The 18,125-nt window shown below is 63.3% G+C and overlaps 3 protein-coding genes across 3 annotated transcripts; 1 reads left to right on the top strand and 2 right to left on the bottom strand.

The window, feature by feature from the left end:
- Positions 1 to 1,141: 1,141 nt before the first annotated feature.
- Positions 1,142 to 3,980, bottom strand: PNMT (phenylethanolamine N-methyltransferase). The gene is made up of 3 exons (XM_077806011.1): positions 3,827 to 3,980; positions 2,981 to 3,188; positions 1,142 to 1,583 (listed from the first exon to the last, which is right to left on the bottom strand). The coding sequence occupies exons 1-3, from the start codon at positions 3,978 to 3,980 to the stop codon at positions 1,142 to 1,144; spliced, it is 804 nt and encodes a 267-aa protein (XP_077662137.1).
- Positions 3,981 to 7,570: 3,590 nt separating this feature from the next.
- On the top strand, positions 7,571 to 8,953 carry LOC144258141 (telethonin-like). The gene is made up of 2 exons (XM_077806511.1): positions 7,571 to 7,853; positions 8,533 to 8,953. The coding sequence occupies exons 1-2, from the start codon at positions 7,705 to 7,707 to the stop codon at positions 8,951 to 8,953; spliced, it is 570 nt and encodes a 189-aa protein (XP_077662637.1). The 5' UTR covers positions 7,571 to 7,704.
- A 5,408-nt stretch (positions 8,954 to 14,361) lies between these two features.
- TCAP (titin-cap) lies at positions 14,362 to 15,760 on the bottom strand. Its single transcript, XM_077806514.1, has 2 exons — positions 15,612 to 15,760; positions 14,362 to 14,782 (listed from the first exon to the last, which is right to left on the bottom strand). The coding sequence occupies exons 1-2, from the start codon at positions 15,758 to 15,760 to the stop codon at positions 14,362 to 14,364; spliced, it is 570 nt and encodes a 189-aa protein (XP_077662640.1).
- Positions 15,761 to 18,125: the final 2,365 nt, after the last annotated feature.

Below are 18,125 nucleotides of genomic sequence, written 5' to 3'. Positions count from 1 at the left end.
ATGGATTCTCATGCAGTAAAACAAAGGCACAGTGTATCACTCTCTGAGAACAGCATGGAACATGTCTATAGCCACAAAATAAATGTCTAGGTAAAGTGCCATGGCAATCATGAAAACATCTCATCATTGGTAGCTTCTCTGAAATGTACTTTAAACATACAGTAAAAATCTAACCGTTGGGCCTAAATTATCTGAGGTTCTCACTAAAGTCTTCAGCGGATGGGTTTGGTACCAAAACTAAGGTGCACTAATTCTGAAGTTGGAATCCTGCTGAAATTCTGCCTAGTTTTGTATTCTCCCTATACAATGAAATTCCAGATTGGGTAATTTATATTCTGCCTACCTCCTACTCCCCTTTCACTTTCAGATGGAGTGGGAGGCGGTTTTTCATTACCCGTTCTAAACTCTTGTGGAATGTTACTGTCTGCCCTTTAGCAGGTGCTGCGTTCTGCCCCAGAGGTGGCTGCATGTCATGTAAAACTATGTGGAGAGGGAGAAACCAGTGCATTGAGTGCAGGATCAGGAACTGGGAAGTGGCTGAGTTCTAGTCCCAGCTCTCGCTCTCTAACTAGCCCCTACTTAGTTTCTGTGACTCAGTTACCCTGTTTATAAAACAAGGGTGGTAAGGCAGATCTGCTTCACAGGCTGGTTGGCAGATTAACTGAATGATGTAAGCACTTTGAACACCCCCCCCGCAAAGTGCTGTATAAGCACCCAGAGCTGATCAGGGGGCTCTCGAAATGCATGCCCCGAGTAGGATTTCACTCTGTACGGCGCAAGGTGCTACCGAAAGCCAACCCTGCCTGATACTCCAGTAACTGCTCAAGCCATGCTTGGCCCTACGCAGACATAGGGGAACAGGACCTGCCATTAATAGAAGCCTAGAATTTATGAGCCTCTCAGAGAACCAGCTAATCCACCTGCCTCCAGTTTCATTTAACCCCTTCACTGCTAAATCGGCTACCACGTGCGAAGGAGATGAGCTTTGGAGCTGGGGGCGGAGGGGGCCTTAAGGAGAATCACGCAGCATGTCAGGTTATCTGCCTAGGACGGATGCATCTATTGCATTACTAGCTACCAAGCTTCACTTTGCTGTAGGATGTGCATCTTGGCAAAGAACAAGAGGAGTGCCCAGGCCTGCCTAGTCACAGGCCACAGGCTTCTTCTGTGCATGGACAAAGAAGACCCCAGTCACGTCATCCACGCCAATTTTCAGGCTGGGCGGCATGAGGTAGGAGCAGAAGTTGTGGATGTGGTAACCGCTCTTGCTCAAGGCCTCTTTGACGTCCGCCTCGCTCACTGGGACCACTGAGAGCTTGGCCTCACCGGCCAGGTAGAAAGACTCCTCCAGGGCACCAATGAGGAGGAAATGGCCCCCGGGCTTCAGCAGGGTGGTAACATTACTCAGGGCTCTCTCGAAGCTCGGCCGGTCAGGGCTCACCGCCTCCAGGCAGAAGGTGGAGACCAGGGCATCGGCCGGTTGGCACACCTGGGAGCCCAGTGGCTCGGGCTGGTGGACGTCGATGGGGAGGATCTGCCTCAGTTTCCCTCTGAGCTTCTGCTCTTTCTCCTTCCACTGCTCCCTGTGCAAGCCAGAAAAGAATGAGGCCTGACCATGAGAAAGGGGGCAGGGGAGTCCAGCAATGGGCAGCAGGGGGTAGTGTACCCAGCCGCACCTAGGAGGTGGGGGGGGGGGTTACGGTGCTCTAAGGGGGATGACGGGATCAGAGGCGCCAAAGGGGAATTCAGGCCCAACTGGCCCCTGGAAATGTGCCGGATGGGGCGGGGTGAGACTTTTATGCCCACTCAAGGTGCTGTGGTGATAAGAGGGACCCACCCGTGGTCCGTCTCCGCCGCTGAGACTCCTAGGGAGAGGCTGTTTAGCTGGCTCCTTGGCCAGGTGCCCAGCCGCTTTCCTGAGGAGCTGTATAACCGTCTGGGCGAGCTACAGCCGGGAGGGACTCCAGAGCCTGTGGGCAGAACGCTTCTCTGCACTCAGAAGATCATTCGCCCCCCGTCACTCGCTGCTCCCAAGCAGGGCGGGCAGAGCCCCTGGCCCTGGGGCTGGTTAGCAATCTGTACCCTGAGGAGTGCCCTGGTCGCAATCAATTCGGGGGCTTTGCAGTGACGTGACCGGACGCACAAGTCGTCCCCCCCGCACCATCGCTGACGCTCTCCGGTTGGTTTTTTTGGAGCCAGCAATTTGCTTTCCCCCGAGCAGCTCCTACCCCCAGCCCTGCTGCAGGAGACTTGCCCTCCAGCCCGGGAGGCCGGCTCAGCTTGGCTTTTCGGAGCAGGGCTGATGAGCGAGTCTCGAAAGCCAGAGCCTGGCAGAGCCCTGGTGTGAGGGTCACGCTGAGCCGGAGCGCTGGTGCCCTCGCTGCCTGGCCTCTCTGGCTGGCAGGGCAAAGCCGCTGGGGGTGAGGCCAGGCAGTGGGTTAGCGGGCCCAGGACACTGGGGCTTGCTGGGCGTCAACTTTGTAAGGCTGGAGGGGCAGTGACTTGGTGACCTCAGCGATCGGGGGCGGGGGGCGAGGCTCAAAGAACGGGGGGGGGTGAGGGGGTGTCAGGGGGTGTGTGAACGTGTGGGACACGGCTGGGGCGGCCGTGCGCTCCCTGTGACACGTGCTGGCCGACAACTCCAAGGCCTCCCTGGCTCCTTTAACTCTGGGGCTCAGCAAATCCCCCGCTTGTCACCCACTTGCTAAATCCTCCCCCCGCCCCCGTCCATGTCCACCCAGCAAACAGCGACCTTTTGGGAGTTCAGGCGACACCCTCAGGTCACACAAACAGCCCGGACCGCGGAGCATCAGCCAGAGCAGCTGCTGCGTCCAGTCCTGCTCGAACGCCCCTCGCTCCCGCACAAGCTGCCCGGGGCTGCCTCCAGCCGAACCCCACACCAGCAGCTCTTCCCCCGGCTCTGGGGCCACCGACCAGTTGGTCGCAGCCTGCCCCCTTCCTCCCCCCGGCAGCCGCCTACCCTTTGCCCTCAATCCGGCAGACGTGTTTGATGTAGGGGCTCCAGTCGAAGCCGTCAGGCTCGCCCTGCACCCACCGGCGCAGCACCGCCCGGTTCACCTCCAGGTAGTCGGTGGCAATGATCTCCTCGAAGTGGTCACAGGCGCTCAGGAGCTGGTAGATGGTGGGGCCGGAGCCGACGTCTATCAGGGTGCGGCCGTGGATGTCACCTGGGGGGCGAGGGAGACCGGTACAGAGGGACGTGTGCTGAGGGGTGTGGGGTGGGCGAGTTTTTTGGTTACCTGCTTTGCAGCGGAGGAGGCTGTGAGAGCAGAAATGGAAGGAGAGTTTCGGCCTAGCGGAGGTGAGGGGTGGGAGTCGTGGCTCCTGGGTTCTGTCCCCCGAGCTGCCAGGGGAACGGAGTATAGTGGTCAGAGTGGGAGACTGGGCACCAGGACTCCTGGGTTCTCTCCCCCGAGCTGCCAGGGGAACGGAGCATAGCGATCAGAATGGGAGGTTGGGCACCAGATAGGGGGACCAGATGTCCTGATTTTAAAGGGACAGTCCTGATATTCAGGGTTTTTTCTTATAGAGATGCCTATTAACCCCTGTCCCGATTTTTCACATTTGCTATCTGGTCACCCTACCAGCAGGACTCCTGGGTTCTGCTCCCAGTTCTGTCACCAGTTCCCTGGGTGGCCCAGCGAGAGTGATGGCATCAGTCTGTGCCTCAGTTTCCCCATCAGTAACAGGGAGGCCGTGACACTCCCCTCCCAAGGCAGCTCGGAGGCTTCATCCACTGATGCCTGCAAAGCCCTTTAAAGGCTCGTTTACAGCTGCTGTCTCACCCCGCCACCCCAACCCTCACCTGTGGCGAAGGCTTCAGCCAGACACCGCAGCTTCCAGGGCACCACGCAGTCCTCAGAGCTGAAGTCGGCCCGGGGGGGCATGTAGTTGTTTTGCAGGTAGGCTCTGGGGTTGAACTTCTGGTAGCTCTCCCCGACGGCCACGATGCTGCTCATGGCTGGGGGATCAGCGGCCGGCTCACGCCCAGCTGGGGCTGAGGGAGCAGCCTTTATAGCCCCTGCCCTGGGTGGCTCAGGGCGTCGCAATGTGCTAATTGGCCCAATCTGATTAGGGCCCAACGTGCGCCAGGCAGATGGGACCTGGTGCTCCCCGCAGGGCGGATGGAAATTGAGGCCGTTTCTCTAGCTGCCTCCTCCCGCCCCCGCCCCCCGAAACACGCTGGCCCCCCGGCCCAGCCAGGCGGGGAGGAAGCTTGTTGTGCAGTGATTGGATGGACCTTTAGGGAAGTTAATGGAGGCCCCAGAGACACGGCGGGGGTGGGGTGGGAGATTAGTTTATCTTGCACCGGATGATCATTTGCCAAGCATATTGAAAGGCGACTTTATTGTGGCCGTTCATCCCGGCTAACCAGGTTAGTGTCAGTGCCGGGGGGGGGCCGAGCTGCGTCCTGCCGCTCCGGCATAGCTGCCCTTCCACACCGACCGGCTCAGCTTCCTGACGGGGTCTGGCTCCGCACAAGTGAGCGTAATGCTTGTGAAGATGAGCGTAAGGGAAGTGCCAGCTCCCCCCGCCAGAGCTCTGCCGGTGCCCCTCAGTCCCCACCCGCAGCCCCATTGCTATTCCAGCCCTGTGCCTCCCCCACCCAGAGCTCTGCCGGCGCCCCTCAATCCCCGCCCGCAGCCCCATTGCTATTCCAGCCCTGTGCTCCCCCCCCCCAGAGCTCTGCTGGCACCCCTCAATCCCCGCCCGCAGCCCCCTTGCTATTCCAGCCCTGTGCCTCCCCCACCCAGAGCTCTGCCGGCGCCCCTCAATCCCCGCCCGCAGCCCCATTGCTATTCCAGCCCTGTGCTCCCCCCCCCAGAGCTCTGCCGGCACCCCTCAATCCCCGCCCGCAGCCCCATTGCTATTCCAGCCCTGTGCTCCCCCCCCCAGAGCTCTGCCGGCGCCCCTCAATCCCCGCCCGCAGCCCCATTGCTATTCCAGCCCTGTGCTCCCCCCCCCGAGCTCTGCTGGCACCCCTCAATCCCCGCCCGCAGCCCCATTGCTATTCCAGCCCTGTGCTCCCCCCCCCCAGAGCTCTGCCGGCGCCCCTCAATCCCCGCCCGCAGCCCCATTGCTATTCCAGCCCTGTGCTCCCCCCCCCAGAGCTCTGCCGGCGCCCCTCAATCCCCGCCCGCAGCCCCATTGCTATTCCAGCCCTGTGCTCCCCCCCCCAGAGCTCTGCTGGTGCCCCTCAGTCCCCACCCACAGCCCCTGCTATTCCGGCCATGGGTCCCCCCCAACACACAGCTCTGTTGATTCCTTTCCACATGGGCCCCTCGGGAACACAGGTCGTTAATTGCACTTGAGCAGCAGGGTGGTTCTGTGATGTGCTCTGGGGGAGGCAGCTCTGCCCCAGCAGGACCCCAGCTCTCAGCCACCAGCTGGCCAGCCTGCTCAACCCATCCCTAGCGCTCCACCCTGGCTCCCTGGTGCCTCCCGTGCCAGGGGCGAGATGGGGCTGTCCTGAGGACCCCAGGCCTTAGAACCCTTCCCAGCACTGGTTGGGCGGGGGGGGGAGATCCACCGCAGCCAATGGGGAAGGGACAGGGGGCTTCCCTTTGCCACCTCCCCTCGCCAATTTCAGCCTCTTCGCTGATTTCAGACTCCCAGGCAGGAACAAACCAGCTCCCCTCCCAGCCCATTCATGGCAGCTGGATCCCCTCAGAGCCCCCCACCCACGTGATGGGAAGGGGCTCCTTGGCACAATGCAAACCAGGGTGGTAATGGAGTTAGCGGGCAAGGGGGGCCGGCCTCGGGGCCCTGTCAATTGTGGCTGTGAAATAGCTCTGGTGCAGCTGATAACGCCAGGCCTGGAACGGGTTAGCAGCCCCAGGTGCTTTCAGGCTGTTTTGGAAAAGCTGCCTCAGCTCATAAATTATGTCAGCAAAAGGCCATTAACTGGGGCCGATCCCAGCTCTCTGGCGGGGCAAACGTGTTTTGATCAGTGGGCTGCTGGCGGGCTTTTTGCGGGCGGTGGGAATTGTCACTTGCTGCTGGCTGCATGGGTGGGCTGCCGGGATCAGGCTGATAGCTGATCCTCCGGCCCCTGGCGTGCGATCCCAGAGCCGGTGGAAGGGCATCAGCTCCACAGCCTGGGGTCCTCTGCTGACCCGCACAGCACGGGCTGCTCCCCCCTCCCCAACATGCCCAGAATGGGGGGCATCGGCCTAGTCAGTCGTCGGCTCCCCACTGAGACCAATACCTGGAGGCCACTTACTGGCCATGAAGGATCCAGGGGCCCGCCTGCTCTAACCACTCCCCTCCCAGAGCTGGGATAGAACCCAGGAGTCCTGGCTCCCTGCCTCCCCGGCTCTAAGCCACAAGTCTCCACCCGGAAAGTGTGAGTCTTTCACATGCTGATACATCGCCCGCCCCCAGGAATCCTTGGACCCAGGGCGTCTATAATTAGCCCCATCCCCTTGTCCCCGGCGGGACAGCCAGACCGGGCTGCTCAGCACATATTCTCCCGGCTGGGCGAGGTTTTCACATTGTGTCTCTGGGCCGGCGGAGTGTGCTGAGCTCATGGGCTCGCTCAGTTGTCACTGCCCCCGGGTGGGCCCACTGAACAAGGGGCTGGGAGCTCACCGGCCAGGGGGCCACTCGCACAGGGGGCCTCCGGGGTCAGGTTTCAGGATAAGCTCAACCCCCAAACTTGGAGACCAGCAGGCCCTGTGCTTCATGGCCTGGGGCAGTGCCGAGCCCGGCCCGTCAATGAGAAACCCAACCCGAGAACCGCCCCCAGTTCTAGTTCCAGCTTCCACATGCTTTCTCGGGACACCTGGGTTCTGCCATCCAGGGGCCACTGGCTCACCTGGGCCCCACCAGCCAGCTGGCCGGCTCCGCTGGTATCGCCCCCACCCTCCCAGCTCTGAGGCAAGGGGGAGACCTTTAAAAGAGCCACCACCCCTTTTCCCCACTAGCCTTGGCCTTTGAAGTTGTGGGAGGGAGAGGCCCGGGATCTAGTCAGTTACAGCGGGGGCAGGGTGGGTTGGGAGCCAGGACTCCTGGGTTCTATTCCCAGCCCTAGAAGGGGACGGTGGTCTAGTGTACAGGAGCTGGTAGCCAGGACTCCTGGGTTCCATTCGCAGCTCCGGGAGGGGAGTGGGGTCTGGTGGTTAGAGCAGGATAGGCGAGGGTATCAGAACTCCTGGCTATTCCCAGCTCTTCTACTGATTCCCTCTGTGACCCAGAGTAGATCACTTCACCTCCCTGTGACCAGCCCTGTCCTCCAGCCTTGGGCTGGGGGTTTGCAAAGGGTTAATTCACACTCCGAAAGGGTTGGGGCCACCTGGCATGGACAGTGGCCCAGGATCACCGCCCCCGACCACCACACACACCCCGTAGCTGAGACCCCTGCAGCTTGCCAAAGGCTCCGCGAGGGGCAGGGGTATAAACGTTGGCACGGCAGGGCGAGCGCCAGGCCGGAGCTGGTTTCCAGTAAACAGCAAACGCGGGTGGTGTCCGGTGTCTGGAGTGCTGGAGCGTGACCGCGTGGGGCAGATATAGCTCCTGACGACGCGGCTCGGAAATAGCAGCAGGGAGGCGTTATAAATCCTGGCCCGGGCGGCCAAGCACCCAGGGCTCAGACACACACAGCCAGGCTCACACACACACTCACACACACACACAGCCGGGCTCACACCCCCCCCCCCAGGCCAGGCGACCCACAGGGCGAGGATGTTCGGCAAGCGCATGGTGCTGCACAGCGCGGGGGTGCTGTCGGCGGCCGAGCTGGGCTGCCTGGTGAAGGAGGAGGACGTGGTGCGGCACGAATCCTTCACGGCCGAATGGAGGGACCTGTCGCTCTCCACCAGGCCCGAGGAGGGGTGAGTGTGGGGCGCGGGCACCCCGGGCAGCGGGACAGGGCATTGGGCTCCTTGTGCCCCCGTCCCTGGGCTGAGTGGAGCCCTGGGAGTTTCTGTGGAGGGGCAGCCGGGGGGCCCTGGAGCAAACAGGACCCCTGCCCTGGCCCCTCCTCCGTGCCCAGCCAGCCTGGGGCAGAGGGGTCGCAGCCCCTGGGCACAGCGGTGCCCCTTCCCCTCTGCAGCCCCTGCCCAAGCCTGTCCCCCTGCGGCTGCCCCTTCCGCCGTCCAGGAGAGAGGCAGACCCAGCTCTGGGGCAGCGCCCCCAGCCCCCAGCCCTGGGTACAGCGTCTGGGTGCAGGGTGGGGGATGGGGTGGAGCAAGGCCCCTCCGTCCCCCCCAGGCCTGGGTACAGCGTCTGACTGGGCGCAGGGTGGGGGATGGGGTGGAGTGTGGCCCCCTCTGTGCCCCCCCTGCCCCCGGGCCTGCAGGGCAGCTCCCCTAGCGCGGGCCTCTGTGGAGCTCAGGGCAGAGGGGACCCCAGAGTCTCGCGCTGCCCCGTGGCCCCAGGGGTCGCAGCCCCCCAGCCTCAGGGGGCAGGTTGGGTCCTTGGGCTTGTCTGGGCTCCCTGCTCCCAGGAGGCGATGGGGGGGCTGCCGGGGGCTGCTCCCCGGGTCCCTAACGTTGCCCCCCCCGCCCCCAGCTGCTGCCTGCGGGAGGCGGACGATCGGCGCAAGGAGACGTACTGGCAGCAGCAGGAGACGCGCTTCGTGGTGCAGCGATCGCCCGGGCTCCTCATGCGGCTGGGCCGGCTGGGCGAGCCCCTGGCCCGCTACCCCCTGCCCTACCAGCGGGCGCTGCCCCTGCCCCTCTTCGTGCCGGCCGACCTGAGCGCCAAGGCCGAGCGGGGAGCCACCCCGCCCCAGCTGCACCACAGGATGGACTTGGAGACGGCCCTGGCCGGGGGCGCCCCGCCCAGCGGGCAGTGCCGGGACAAGAGGGCCGTGTCGGAGATCACCAAGGAGCTGCCCCCCGTCGTCCAGCCCAGCCGGCCCGACTTCGGCAAGGGGGACTTCCCCCGCTCCCTGTCCCGCTCCCTGTCCCAGGAGGCGCAGAGGGGCTGAGGGGCCGGGGCACGGACCTGCCCATAGGGCTCTGCGTTCCCAGCTCACGGCTCCCCCTGCATGAGAAGTACCCACGGTGAGCCGGGCAACGCGGGGTTACTGTAGCGGCCCCATCCCAGGGCCAAAGCCATCCCGGGTGTAAGCTCAGCGAGGTTACGCCGTGGCTGCGTGTGGCTTTTCGAGTTAGGCTGTGAGCTCTGTGGGGCAGGGCCCGTGGGTTCGTACAGCGCCATGCATGCTGATGGCTGGGCTGTCAATCAGCTGTCACAACAGCTGATGAGCTTCGGATCTAACAGCACAGCGGGGGAGGGGAGTGGGGGCTAGTGGTTAGAGCAGTCAGGGGCTGGGAGCCAGGACTCCTGGGTTCTATTCCCAGCTCCGGGAGAGGAGTGGGGGCTAGTGGTTAGAGCAGTCAGGGGCTGGGAGCCAGGACTCCTGGGTTCTATTCCCAGCTCCGGGAGAGGAGTGGGGGCTAGTGGTTAGAGCAGTCAGGGGCTGGGAGCCAGGACTCCTGGGTTCTATTCCCAGCTCCGGGAGAGGAGTGGGGGCTAGTGGTTAGAGCAGTCAGGGGCTGGGAGCCAGGACTCCTGAGTTCTATTCCCAGCTCCGGGAGAGGAGTGGGGGCTAGTGGTTAGAGCAGTCAGGGGCTGGGAGCCAGGACTCCTGGGTTCTATTCCCAGCTCCGGGAGAGGAGTGGGGGCTAGTGGTTAGAGCAGTCAGGGGCTGGGAGCCAGGACTCCTGGGTTCTATTCCCAGCTCCGGGAGAGGAGTGGGGGCTAGTGGTTAATGCAAGTGACCGAGAGTCAAGAAGCTGGATCATGTCCCTAGCCCGGGGAGGACAAGCGACTAAGTGGAGATGCGGCAGACCCGGGAGGCTGCAGTTGCTGGCATGGGGAGGCGCAAGGCGAGGCTCAGCTGGCCGGCGCTGCAGGAGGAGGATTGGTGCGTGAGGGCGGCGAGCGGCTCCCTGCAGATGTCAGGACAGGGCTGACCTCGGGAGCTCATTTGCAGCCTGAATCCCCTGGGCTGATAGTCCGGGGTGAGGAATTCCCTGTCAGCGTCCCCGTGTTGCTCGGCCCGCTGCTGTTACCGTGGCACTCGGTCCGTCTGGGTAATAAACGGAGGAAAGGCGGCATGACTCGCTCCTTCCATTCGCCGTGGTAGCCGTCCTGGCATGGGGGAGCCCAGGGGACGGGCCAGAGCTGGGGCCCCAGGCCAGCCCGGTTCGCTGCTGACTCTCGACATACAGCTGCAGCCGGCACACAAGGTGGGGCGGGGGGCTTTTGCAATCGGGGCACCAGCGCTTCCCCTGGCATCTGCTCCTGCCCCCTCCCACTGCTGGGGCTTGGCAGAGGCGAGTCCCCCCCCTCCACGCCCCCAGGTCAGCCTCCCAGCTGAGAAAGAAGCCGTGACGCTGACCCTGGCTATTTTCCGAGTGGGGTCTGGTCGTTCACACCACATGGCCCCCGCCTCGCTCACAGGAGGTCACGTACGCCAGGCAGGCACCCGCCTGAGTCGGGAGGCCCAGCCCACACCCCCCCCGCCTGGCTCCCAGGAAGCCCCTGGCACCCCAGACTTAACGTCACTTGGCAAGCAAGGCGGAGAGCAAACCCTTCCCGCGGGCCACTGCGCCCCGGCAGGAGCGTGTCCCGCGCCTCACACGGATGCAGCGTTTGCTTCAAAGACTGACCACTCGCACGCGAGGACGGTGAAGGGGTGAGACCTTGCCACCGCAGGTGACGCCTGCTGCCATGACGCCATCACCCCACAGGGCAGCCCCTTTGCTGCCAGCTGCAGCACATGCCAGGCACCTGGCTAACACCCCCCCCCAACCCTCCCCAGCAAACCGGTGAAGCCTCAGGCCCTTTGGTTCCCCAGGGCCCAGGCCTTTGCCAGCTGAGCTCAGGGAGACGCTGCAGTGAGTTGCCAATGGCGGGGGGAGAGGGGCTTAGCTCTGCTTGGCAGGCTGCCCCCTGGGGTGGCACGGGCATACAGCTGGGTGCGCCCTGCAGGTGACAATGACGACACCGATACAAGGGTGGCCCACCTGGGGCTACACAGGGGACTGGGCAGCAGGACGCCTGGGTCCTAATTCCACCCTGAGCCTACAGCACCTGATCTGGCTTGCCCCTCAAGAGCTGGCCTCCAGCCACCCCCCTTTGGCCCCCTGTGCCCCTGACAGGCAGCTTGCCTGCCGCCCCCCCCCCCCCCCCCGGCTGGGGTGCAGGGCAGTGGGTCCAGGCCATGCTCCCACCCCAGAAAGCCTGCCAATTTTGGGGATCAGGGCAGCCTGGCAGGCAGCTTCCGCTTGAAGACTGGCCCCCTGGTGCCCAAGGGCTCCTGGGAGATAGACGGATGCCACCGCTAGGTGTAGTTTGCTGCCTTTTGGGTGGGCGGGGGGTGCGGGGGGGGGGGGGGGAGCATCACTGTCCCCCCACCCCTGGGTGACGCATGACCAGCTCCCAGGGAACGCCATGCCAGGTGCCCCCTCCCCCCGCTCTTGCAGAGGTTAAAGAGCCTCTGGCCAAACCTCCGGTCCTCCCCCTGCCCCGCTCCCCCCCCAAGCCTGGCTGTGCCAAGGACAGAAGCTGTTTATGGCCTTGTTAAAGTTCTGCTCCCAGGCCAGGAGCAGGTGGCAGCTGACAGGGCCGCAGGGGCGGGGGACACAGCCACTTGCTCTGCCCTGAGGCCGCTGGGCACTGGGGCCAGCTCACACCTGGCATGAGCTAGGGCGGCTCCCAGGGGGTGTTTGCCCAGCCACGGCAAACTGCCGGGTTAGCGCTTGAGTAACGCTCAGCCCATGGGTCGCCCGGGGCTGGCGCAGCAGGAGGTGGGGGGTGGGATGAGGGGCCAGGTCAGGGCTGCAAGGGGAGGGAGCCTGTGGCTCGAATACGAGGCGGCGTGCGGGGCGGGCCAGAGGGGCACCGGCAGAGCTGAGTGTGGGATGCCCACCCGGTCCCTGCTGCCGCAGCCTCCCGGCCCTGGCAGCAAGCACGTGGCTGGGCGGCTCTGCCCACTGGGCACGTGGCGCGGCCCGTGCAGTTCTCGCACCCAGCGCTCGCACGGGACGAAGCCGGGGCGGGGGCGGGGGGGGGGGAAGACACGCTGCCTTTAAAAGTAACAGCGCCCAGCCTTCGGCAAGGTCACCTGCAGGCTGTGGTCACTTGCCAAGCGCCTCTGTTTAGAGCCATTGCCTTGACAGCGCCCCCCCCCCATGCTGGCTGGGCAGGGGGCCCGGCCTGCTCCCGGCTCTGAAAGCAGATCCCTGCCCGGGCTATAATTAAGCACAGGAGGCCGTTCTGGAAGGGCCAGTCCCGGTTCCCTCATGGGACTTCAGGCAGGAGACTCTGGGAGGCCGTGCCCACCTCTGCCCGCCAGGGGCTGATCCTGGCCAGAACCCAGCGGGAGCAGGTCCTGTCTCAGCTGGGCCCGGGGAACGGCCTGGCAGGATTTGCTCCCAGCCACAGCTTGTAGCCAGCCCATTAACCCCTTCTGTGGGCCAGCCTCTGGAGGGAGACAAGGAGTCACTTCTGCTCGCGCGGGTTACACAAGGGCAGGGTCAGCCTGCTGCTGCGTGTGTGGGCGAGGGGAACAGAACATGGACCGCTCCCCGCCCAGATCCTTGTCTCCTGTCAGCCCGTTAACCCTTGGCCCTGCCCAAACCGCTGCTGCCTTCAGGCTCTGGCAGCACATCGCTGGAGGCCTCACACCTCCATGGCTTCTGGGCACGGAGGGAGCGAGCAGGGCTGTGGGGAAACTGAGGCACTGGGCTGGGGTCAAATATCAGAGCTGGGAGCTGAACCCAGGAGTCCTGGCTCCCAGGCCTACACTGCTACAAGTCATGGTCATGAAACCATCCGTGCCCCTTTAATAAATGGAGCTGTACCCTCTGGCCCCCCAGAGCGCCAGCTATGGGCTTTCGCCAGGCTCCTGGCTCCCTTTAACTGCTTTCTGGCCTGCGGTTCCCTCCAGCCTGGCCTGACGGCAGCGTTCCCCGGGGGACCCACTGAGCTCCCGGCTGCTGGGATGGCTCCTGCCCCTGCTCCTTTCCCCACCCTGTCCCTTTTTAAGGAGAGGGGCTAACGGGGGCCCCAGCCCCTCTGCCATCAGCCCAATGGCCACCTCTCTCAGTGCAAAACTTCATCAGCCTTTCAGCTGGATTCACTGGGCTGCGACTGGGGGAGCAGGGTACAGTGCCGGGCCCCTCCACGCTGTGCCTCGCTCTGCCCCGGAAGCAGGCCTGGCCATGCCAGGCAGAGGGCAATTCCAGCTGTGACTGGCACCGTGGCTGGGCTAGCTCAGAGCCCATCCAGCTGTTGGGGGTCAGGCTCGGTGCAGGCTGCCCCGCAGCGACTGCTCGCGCATTTCAAAGGAATAGGACCAAGGCGGGACGTTGGGGTTGAGACTAGAGTTTTATTGCAGTACAAGGAAAAGTCACGCAGATAGAAACCTACCTCTCCCCCCGCTTCCCCGCACAGCAGCTGGTACCACCCTCACCCCCGGAGCCGCAGCGCAGCAGCCAACAGCTCCCACCCCGGGCTGATTTCCCCACAGTTCCCCCAATTGCCAGCTCCCACCCCGGGCTGATTTCCCCACAGTTCCCCCAATTGCCAGCTCTCACCCAGGGCTGATTTCTCTGCGGTTCCCCCATCGCGGACCTGCAGCCCCCAGGGCGCTCCTCCCCATCATGCTGGTGCTTCAGGGCTCCCACGCCGGTGGCGGGACGTGGGTTACTTTGCCCGGTGAAGGGGCTGGGATTCCCCTTCATCTCACCCGCAGCGGCCCCTTCGCTCCATCCCTTCCTGCATTGTCCTTTTGCAGCCGGGGCACCATCCCCCAGCCCCCTGGGCATGACCTCGCCTGTCTAACTCACTGGAACACAACCCAGAGGTCCTGCCCCTGTGTATGTCTACACTGCTCACCATGGGACCCCGGCTCGTGGACTCGTTTCCAAGCCTGCACTTGAGGGTCCACACAGCAATGGCAGGCCGGGCTCCACAAGCGAGTCTGGGTGGGCGAAATGGAGCCTTGGGCTTGACCCCACGTCAGAGCTGGGGCTAGGTGTGCCGTGTAGACGTCCGCGTTGTGTCCCAGACCCAGGAGCCCCCGTTCCCAGCTGGAACCAGGAGCCCACTGGAGGGTTTAACAGACGGGAGTAGAGCCTGCTTCCAGCCTGTCAGCTCCTACCGGGCACAAACCCTTGGCACTGAAGGAAAGCTTGGGGACGGGCACTTGGGGTGGTGCCCTGGGCCCATGGCAGGGCACAGCTCCACCCTGGCAGCCACCATGGGTGCCACACAGACACAGCACGAACACAGAGAGCACAAGGTGGTGGGGCCTGGGCAACCCTAGCTCTGGGCGTTGTCTCAAGCGGGCGCCGAAGAGCCCCGGCTGGGGAAATCGGCCCCTCAGCCCCTCTGCGCCTCCTGGGACAGGGAGCGGGACAGGGAGCGGGGGAAGTCCCCCTTGCCGAAGTCGGGCCGGCTGGGCTGGACGACGGGGGGCAGCTCCTTGGTGATCTCCGACACGGCCCTCTTGTCCCGGCACTGCCCGCTGGGCGGGGCGCCCCCGGCCAGGGCCGTCTCCAAGTCCATCCTGTGGTGCAGCTGGGGCGGGGTGGCTCCCCGCTCGGCCTTGGCGCTCAGGTCGGCCGGCACGAAGAGGGGCAGGGGCAGCGCCCGCTGGTAGGGCAGGGGGTAGCGGGCCAGGGGCTCGCCCAGCCGGCCCAGCCGCATGAGGAGCCCGGGCGATCGCTGCACCACGAAGCGCGTCTCCTGCTGCTGCCAGTACGTCTCCTTGCGCCGATCGTCCGCCTCCCGCAGGCAGCGGCTGGGGGCGGGGGGGGGGAACGTTAGGGACCCGGGGAGCAGCCCCCGGCAGCCCCCCCATCGCCTCCTGGGAGCAGGGAGCCCAGACAAGCCCAAGGACCCAACCCGCCCCCTGAGGCTGGGGGGCTGCGACCCCTGGGGCCACGGGGCAGCGCGAGACTCTGGGGTCCCCTCTGCCCTGAGCTCCACAGAGGCCCGCGCTAGGGGAGCTGCCCTGCAGGCCCGGGGGCAGGGGGGGCACAGAGGGGGCCACACTCCACCCCATCCCCCACCCTGCGCCCAGTCAGACGCTGTACCCAGGCCTGGGGGCTGGGGGGGGGACAGAGGGGGGCCTTGCTCTACCCTATCCCCCAGTCGAAGCTGTACCCAGGCCTGGGGGCTGGGGGGGGGACAGAGGGGGGCCTTGCTCCACCGCAGCCCCCATACTCCCAGACAGACGCTGTACCCAGGCCTGGGGGGGACGGGGGGGCCTTGCTCCACCCCATCCCCCACCCTGCACCCAGACGCTGTACCCAGGGCTGGGGGCTGGGGGCGCTGCCCCAGAGCTGGGTCTGCCTCTCTCCTGGACGGCGGAAGGGGCAGCCGCAGGGGGACAGGCTTGGGCAGGGGCTGCAGAGGGGAAGGGGCACCGCTGTGCCCAGGGGCTGCGACCCCTCTGCCCCAGGCTGGCTGGGCACGGAGGAGGGGCCAGGGCAGGGGTCCTGTTTGCTCCAGGGCCCCCCGGCTGCCCCTCCACGGAAACTCCCAGGGCTCCACTCAGCCCAGGGACGGGGGCACAAGGAGCCCAATGCCCTGTCCCGCTGCCCGGGGTGCCCGCGCCCCACACTCACCCCTCCTCGGGCCTGGTGGAGAGCGACAGGTCCCTCCATTCGGCCGTGAAGGATTCGTGCCGCACCACGTCCTCCTCCTTCACCAGGCAGCCCAGCTCGGCCGCCGACAGCACCCCCGCGCTGTGCAGCACCATGCGCTTGCCGAACATCCTCGCCCTGTGGGTCGCCTGGCCTGGGGTGGGGGTGTGAGCCCGGCTGTGTGTCTGAGCCCTGGGTACTTGGCCGCCTGGCCTGGGCCAGGGTTTAAATAGCCTTCCCAGTGCTATTTTGGGAGGTGTTGCTGGCACTCCCTGTGTACGCGTGCGGCACAGTCATGCCCCGTGTGTGTGTGTGTGAGAGCCATCGGATGCGTAGGAGGAATACTCCCAGGGCCGATGCTTCAGGCCGAGATTAACAAGGCCCATAGCTGAGGGGCAGAAGGGGCACGGCCCCCCTGGAAATCACCCCACGCTGGTTTCTTACTCCAAGTTTGCTCCAAGGTGAGCGATCGCAGGCCTAAGGCCCACGGAGCCGTCCCAGTGCCGGCAGCCGAGGGCTGGTCCTGACTGCGTTTCGGAAGAGGTGCGACCCCGGGAAGCGGGCTGCTGTCAAAGCCGCCAAGGGGGGGGACTCTGGGCTCTGTGCCGTGACCAGCCCCTGCCCGCCGGCGCGGAGGGGAGCAGGGAACGTTCCTTCTGGCCGCACAGTGAGGAGAATGCTGCTCCTGGGGTGTGCCGGGGATGACCAGACCAAACCTTAGCTGCCTGTCCTGCGATTGCAGGGTGCTGGGGGGCTCCTGGAGTGCGGGGTGCCAGGGCTGGGTGTACCCCCCTCGCCCAGAGACTGTGGGCTGGGGAGCCCTGTTTCTACATGGCTTTGCTTTCCTTCACCCTAGTCAATCCCCTCTACAGTGGAGATCAAGCCTCTTGTGCTGGGAGTTGTAGGGTGGGCCAGGGATGCAGCCTCAGAGCCTGGCTGAAAGACCTTTGTCCTTGAGGGGAAGAAAGCCCAACTCCACAAACCCCCCATGAGGGCTGGCAGTACCACCAGCTCTGAATTCGCCCCCAGGGACGAGAAGACCCATCCCTCCCCTGCCTGCAGGGCAGTAGGACCGGCCACTCAGCAGAGCCAGAAATTCAAATCTCCCACCCACTGCCAGAGCTCTGGTGATGGCTGGGCCCACGGGAAGCCAGGTTGCCTTCCTCCCAAATTCCCCACAGACCTGAAGCTTGGCCACTGGCACATTGCGTAGATCCAGCAGCTTATCTGCCCTCCTGACGCTCCGACACCCTACACCAGGGCAACGCCACGCGGCCCGATGGACCCAGGCCCCTCGTAGCACAGGGACTAGAGCTAGCTCTCAAAATGGACCCATTTGTCATGCGTCCTTCTCATAAAAAGACTGGACCAAGCCCCCCAGCCACGTCAGATGAGAATACCAAACCCAGGGAAGGGATAGACATCACAGGCTCGTCGACGCCGTCAGATCTTGGAACTCACAAACCAGCTCAGCCAGAAATGGATTTTCCTCAGCCCATTATTGGAGAGCGCAGCGTTGCTTTAGGGAGAAGTGGCCCCTGAACCCAGCCCAGGTTGGAATACGCTGGAAAGGCCTTTTGTTTGCCTGCTCCATTGGATGCATGCCCCGACAATGCTGGTGGAATGGGAGCTGGTACGGTTTTTATCACATCTGGATATTGCAATTGGAAAAATGCACCTTCGTGAGGCAAAGGTTTCATCAAACCTGAAGGCTGCTTAGCCCCCTTGAATGCAGTGGCTGATGGAATTGCAGCAAGGGAAAAGAGAAGCTACAGGTAATTTTTTGCTATGTCGACATTTCTGTGACCCCCCTCCTCGGGGAGAACAAAGAACCACAAAGAATATGCAGTTGAATCAACTGGCTGTATTTTGTATACAATGTTATTGTGTAGTAAATAGATGTCAAGCAAGATTGCTTATGAAAGCTTGTACTGTTCTAAACCTGAGAGTCATTATAAGATCTGGCTACAAAGCCTGGTTATGAATTTATGTATTTGTGTATATAAAACTGCTCATAATTTGTGCTGCTAAACCCCACTAATACAGGGTGGAGAAGCAATCAGGGACCGGGAGGGATGCCACCCCAATGGGCCAGGACTAGCTCCAAATAGGATTGTACAACCTAGGAACAGACCCTGGTGAACCATTAAAGTTAATGGGAAAACACGGAAACGTGAAAGTGAAAATAAAATCCTAATTGTGGGAAACTACGAAAGGAGAAAATTTTAAGTATGAGTCACCAGGCCAAGAGGACAAAAAACCAAACCAGCCTTTGAAAACCAGCTCTTCATCAGCATCTACAAACTTTCAATCCTTGCGCTTGGAAGAAAGCTCCACAACTTGATTGCAAGATCCAGCACACAAAAAATGTTCTGATTTTATTATTTCCGTGTGTTTGTTTGCTCGAGAACATTCTGCAGTTATGAATTTGATTTTTATATTTAATTTGATCACAGCTTCCTTTTTCAGGTGCCACACTGGCTGCTTTGGTGTCAC

This window comes from Eretmochelys imbricata, chromosome 27, assembly GCF_965152235.1.
Source record: "Eretmochelys imbricata isolate rEreImb1 chromosome 27, rEreImb1.hap1, whole genome shotgun sequence".
Classification (NCBI taxonomy): Eukaryota; Metazoa; Chordata; order Testudines; family Cheloniidae; genus Eretmochelys; species Eretmochelys imbricata.
The sequence above is the reverse complement of the archived record's forward strand: the minus strand, read 5'-3'. Positions and strand labels throughout refer to the sequence as shown.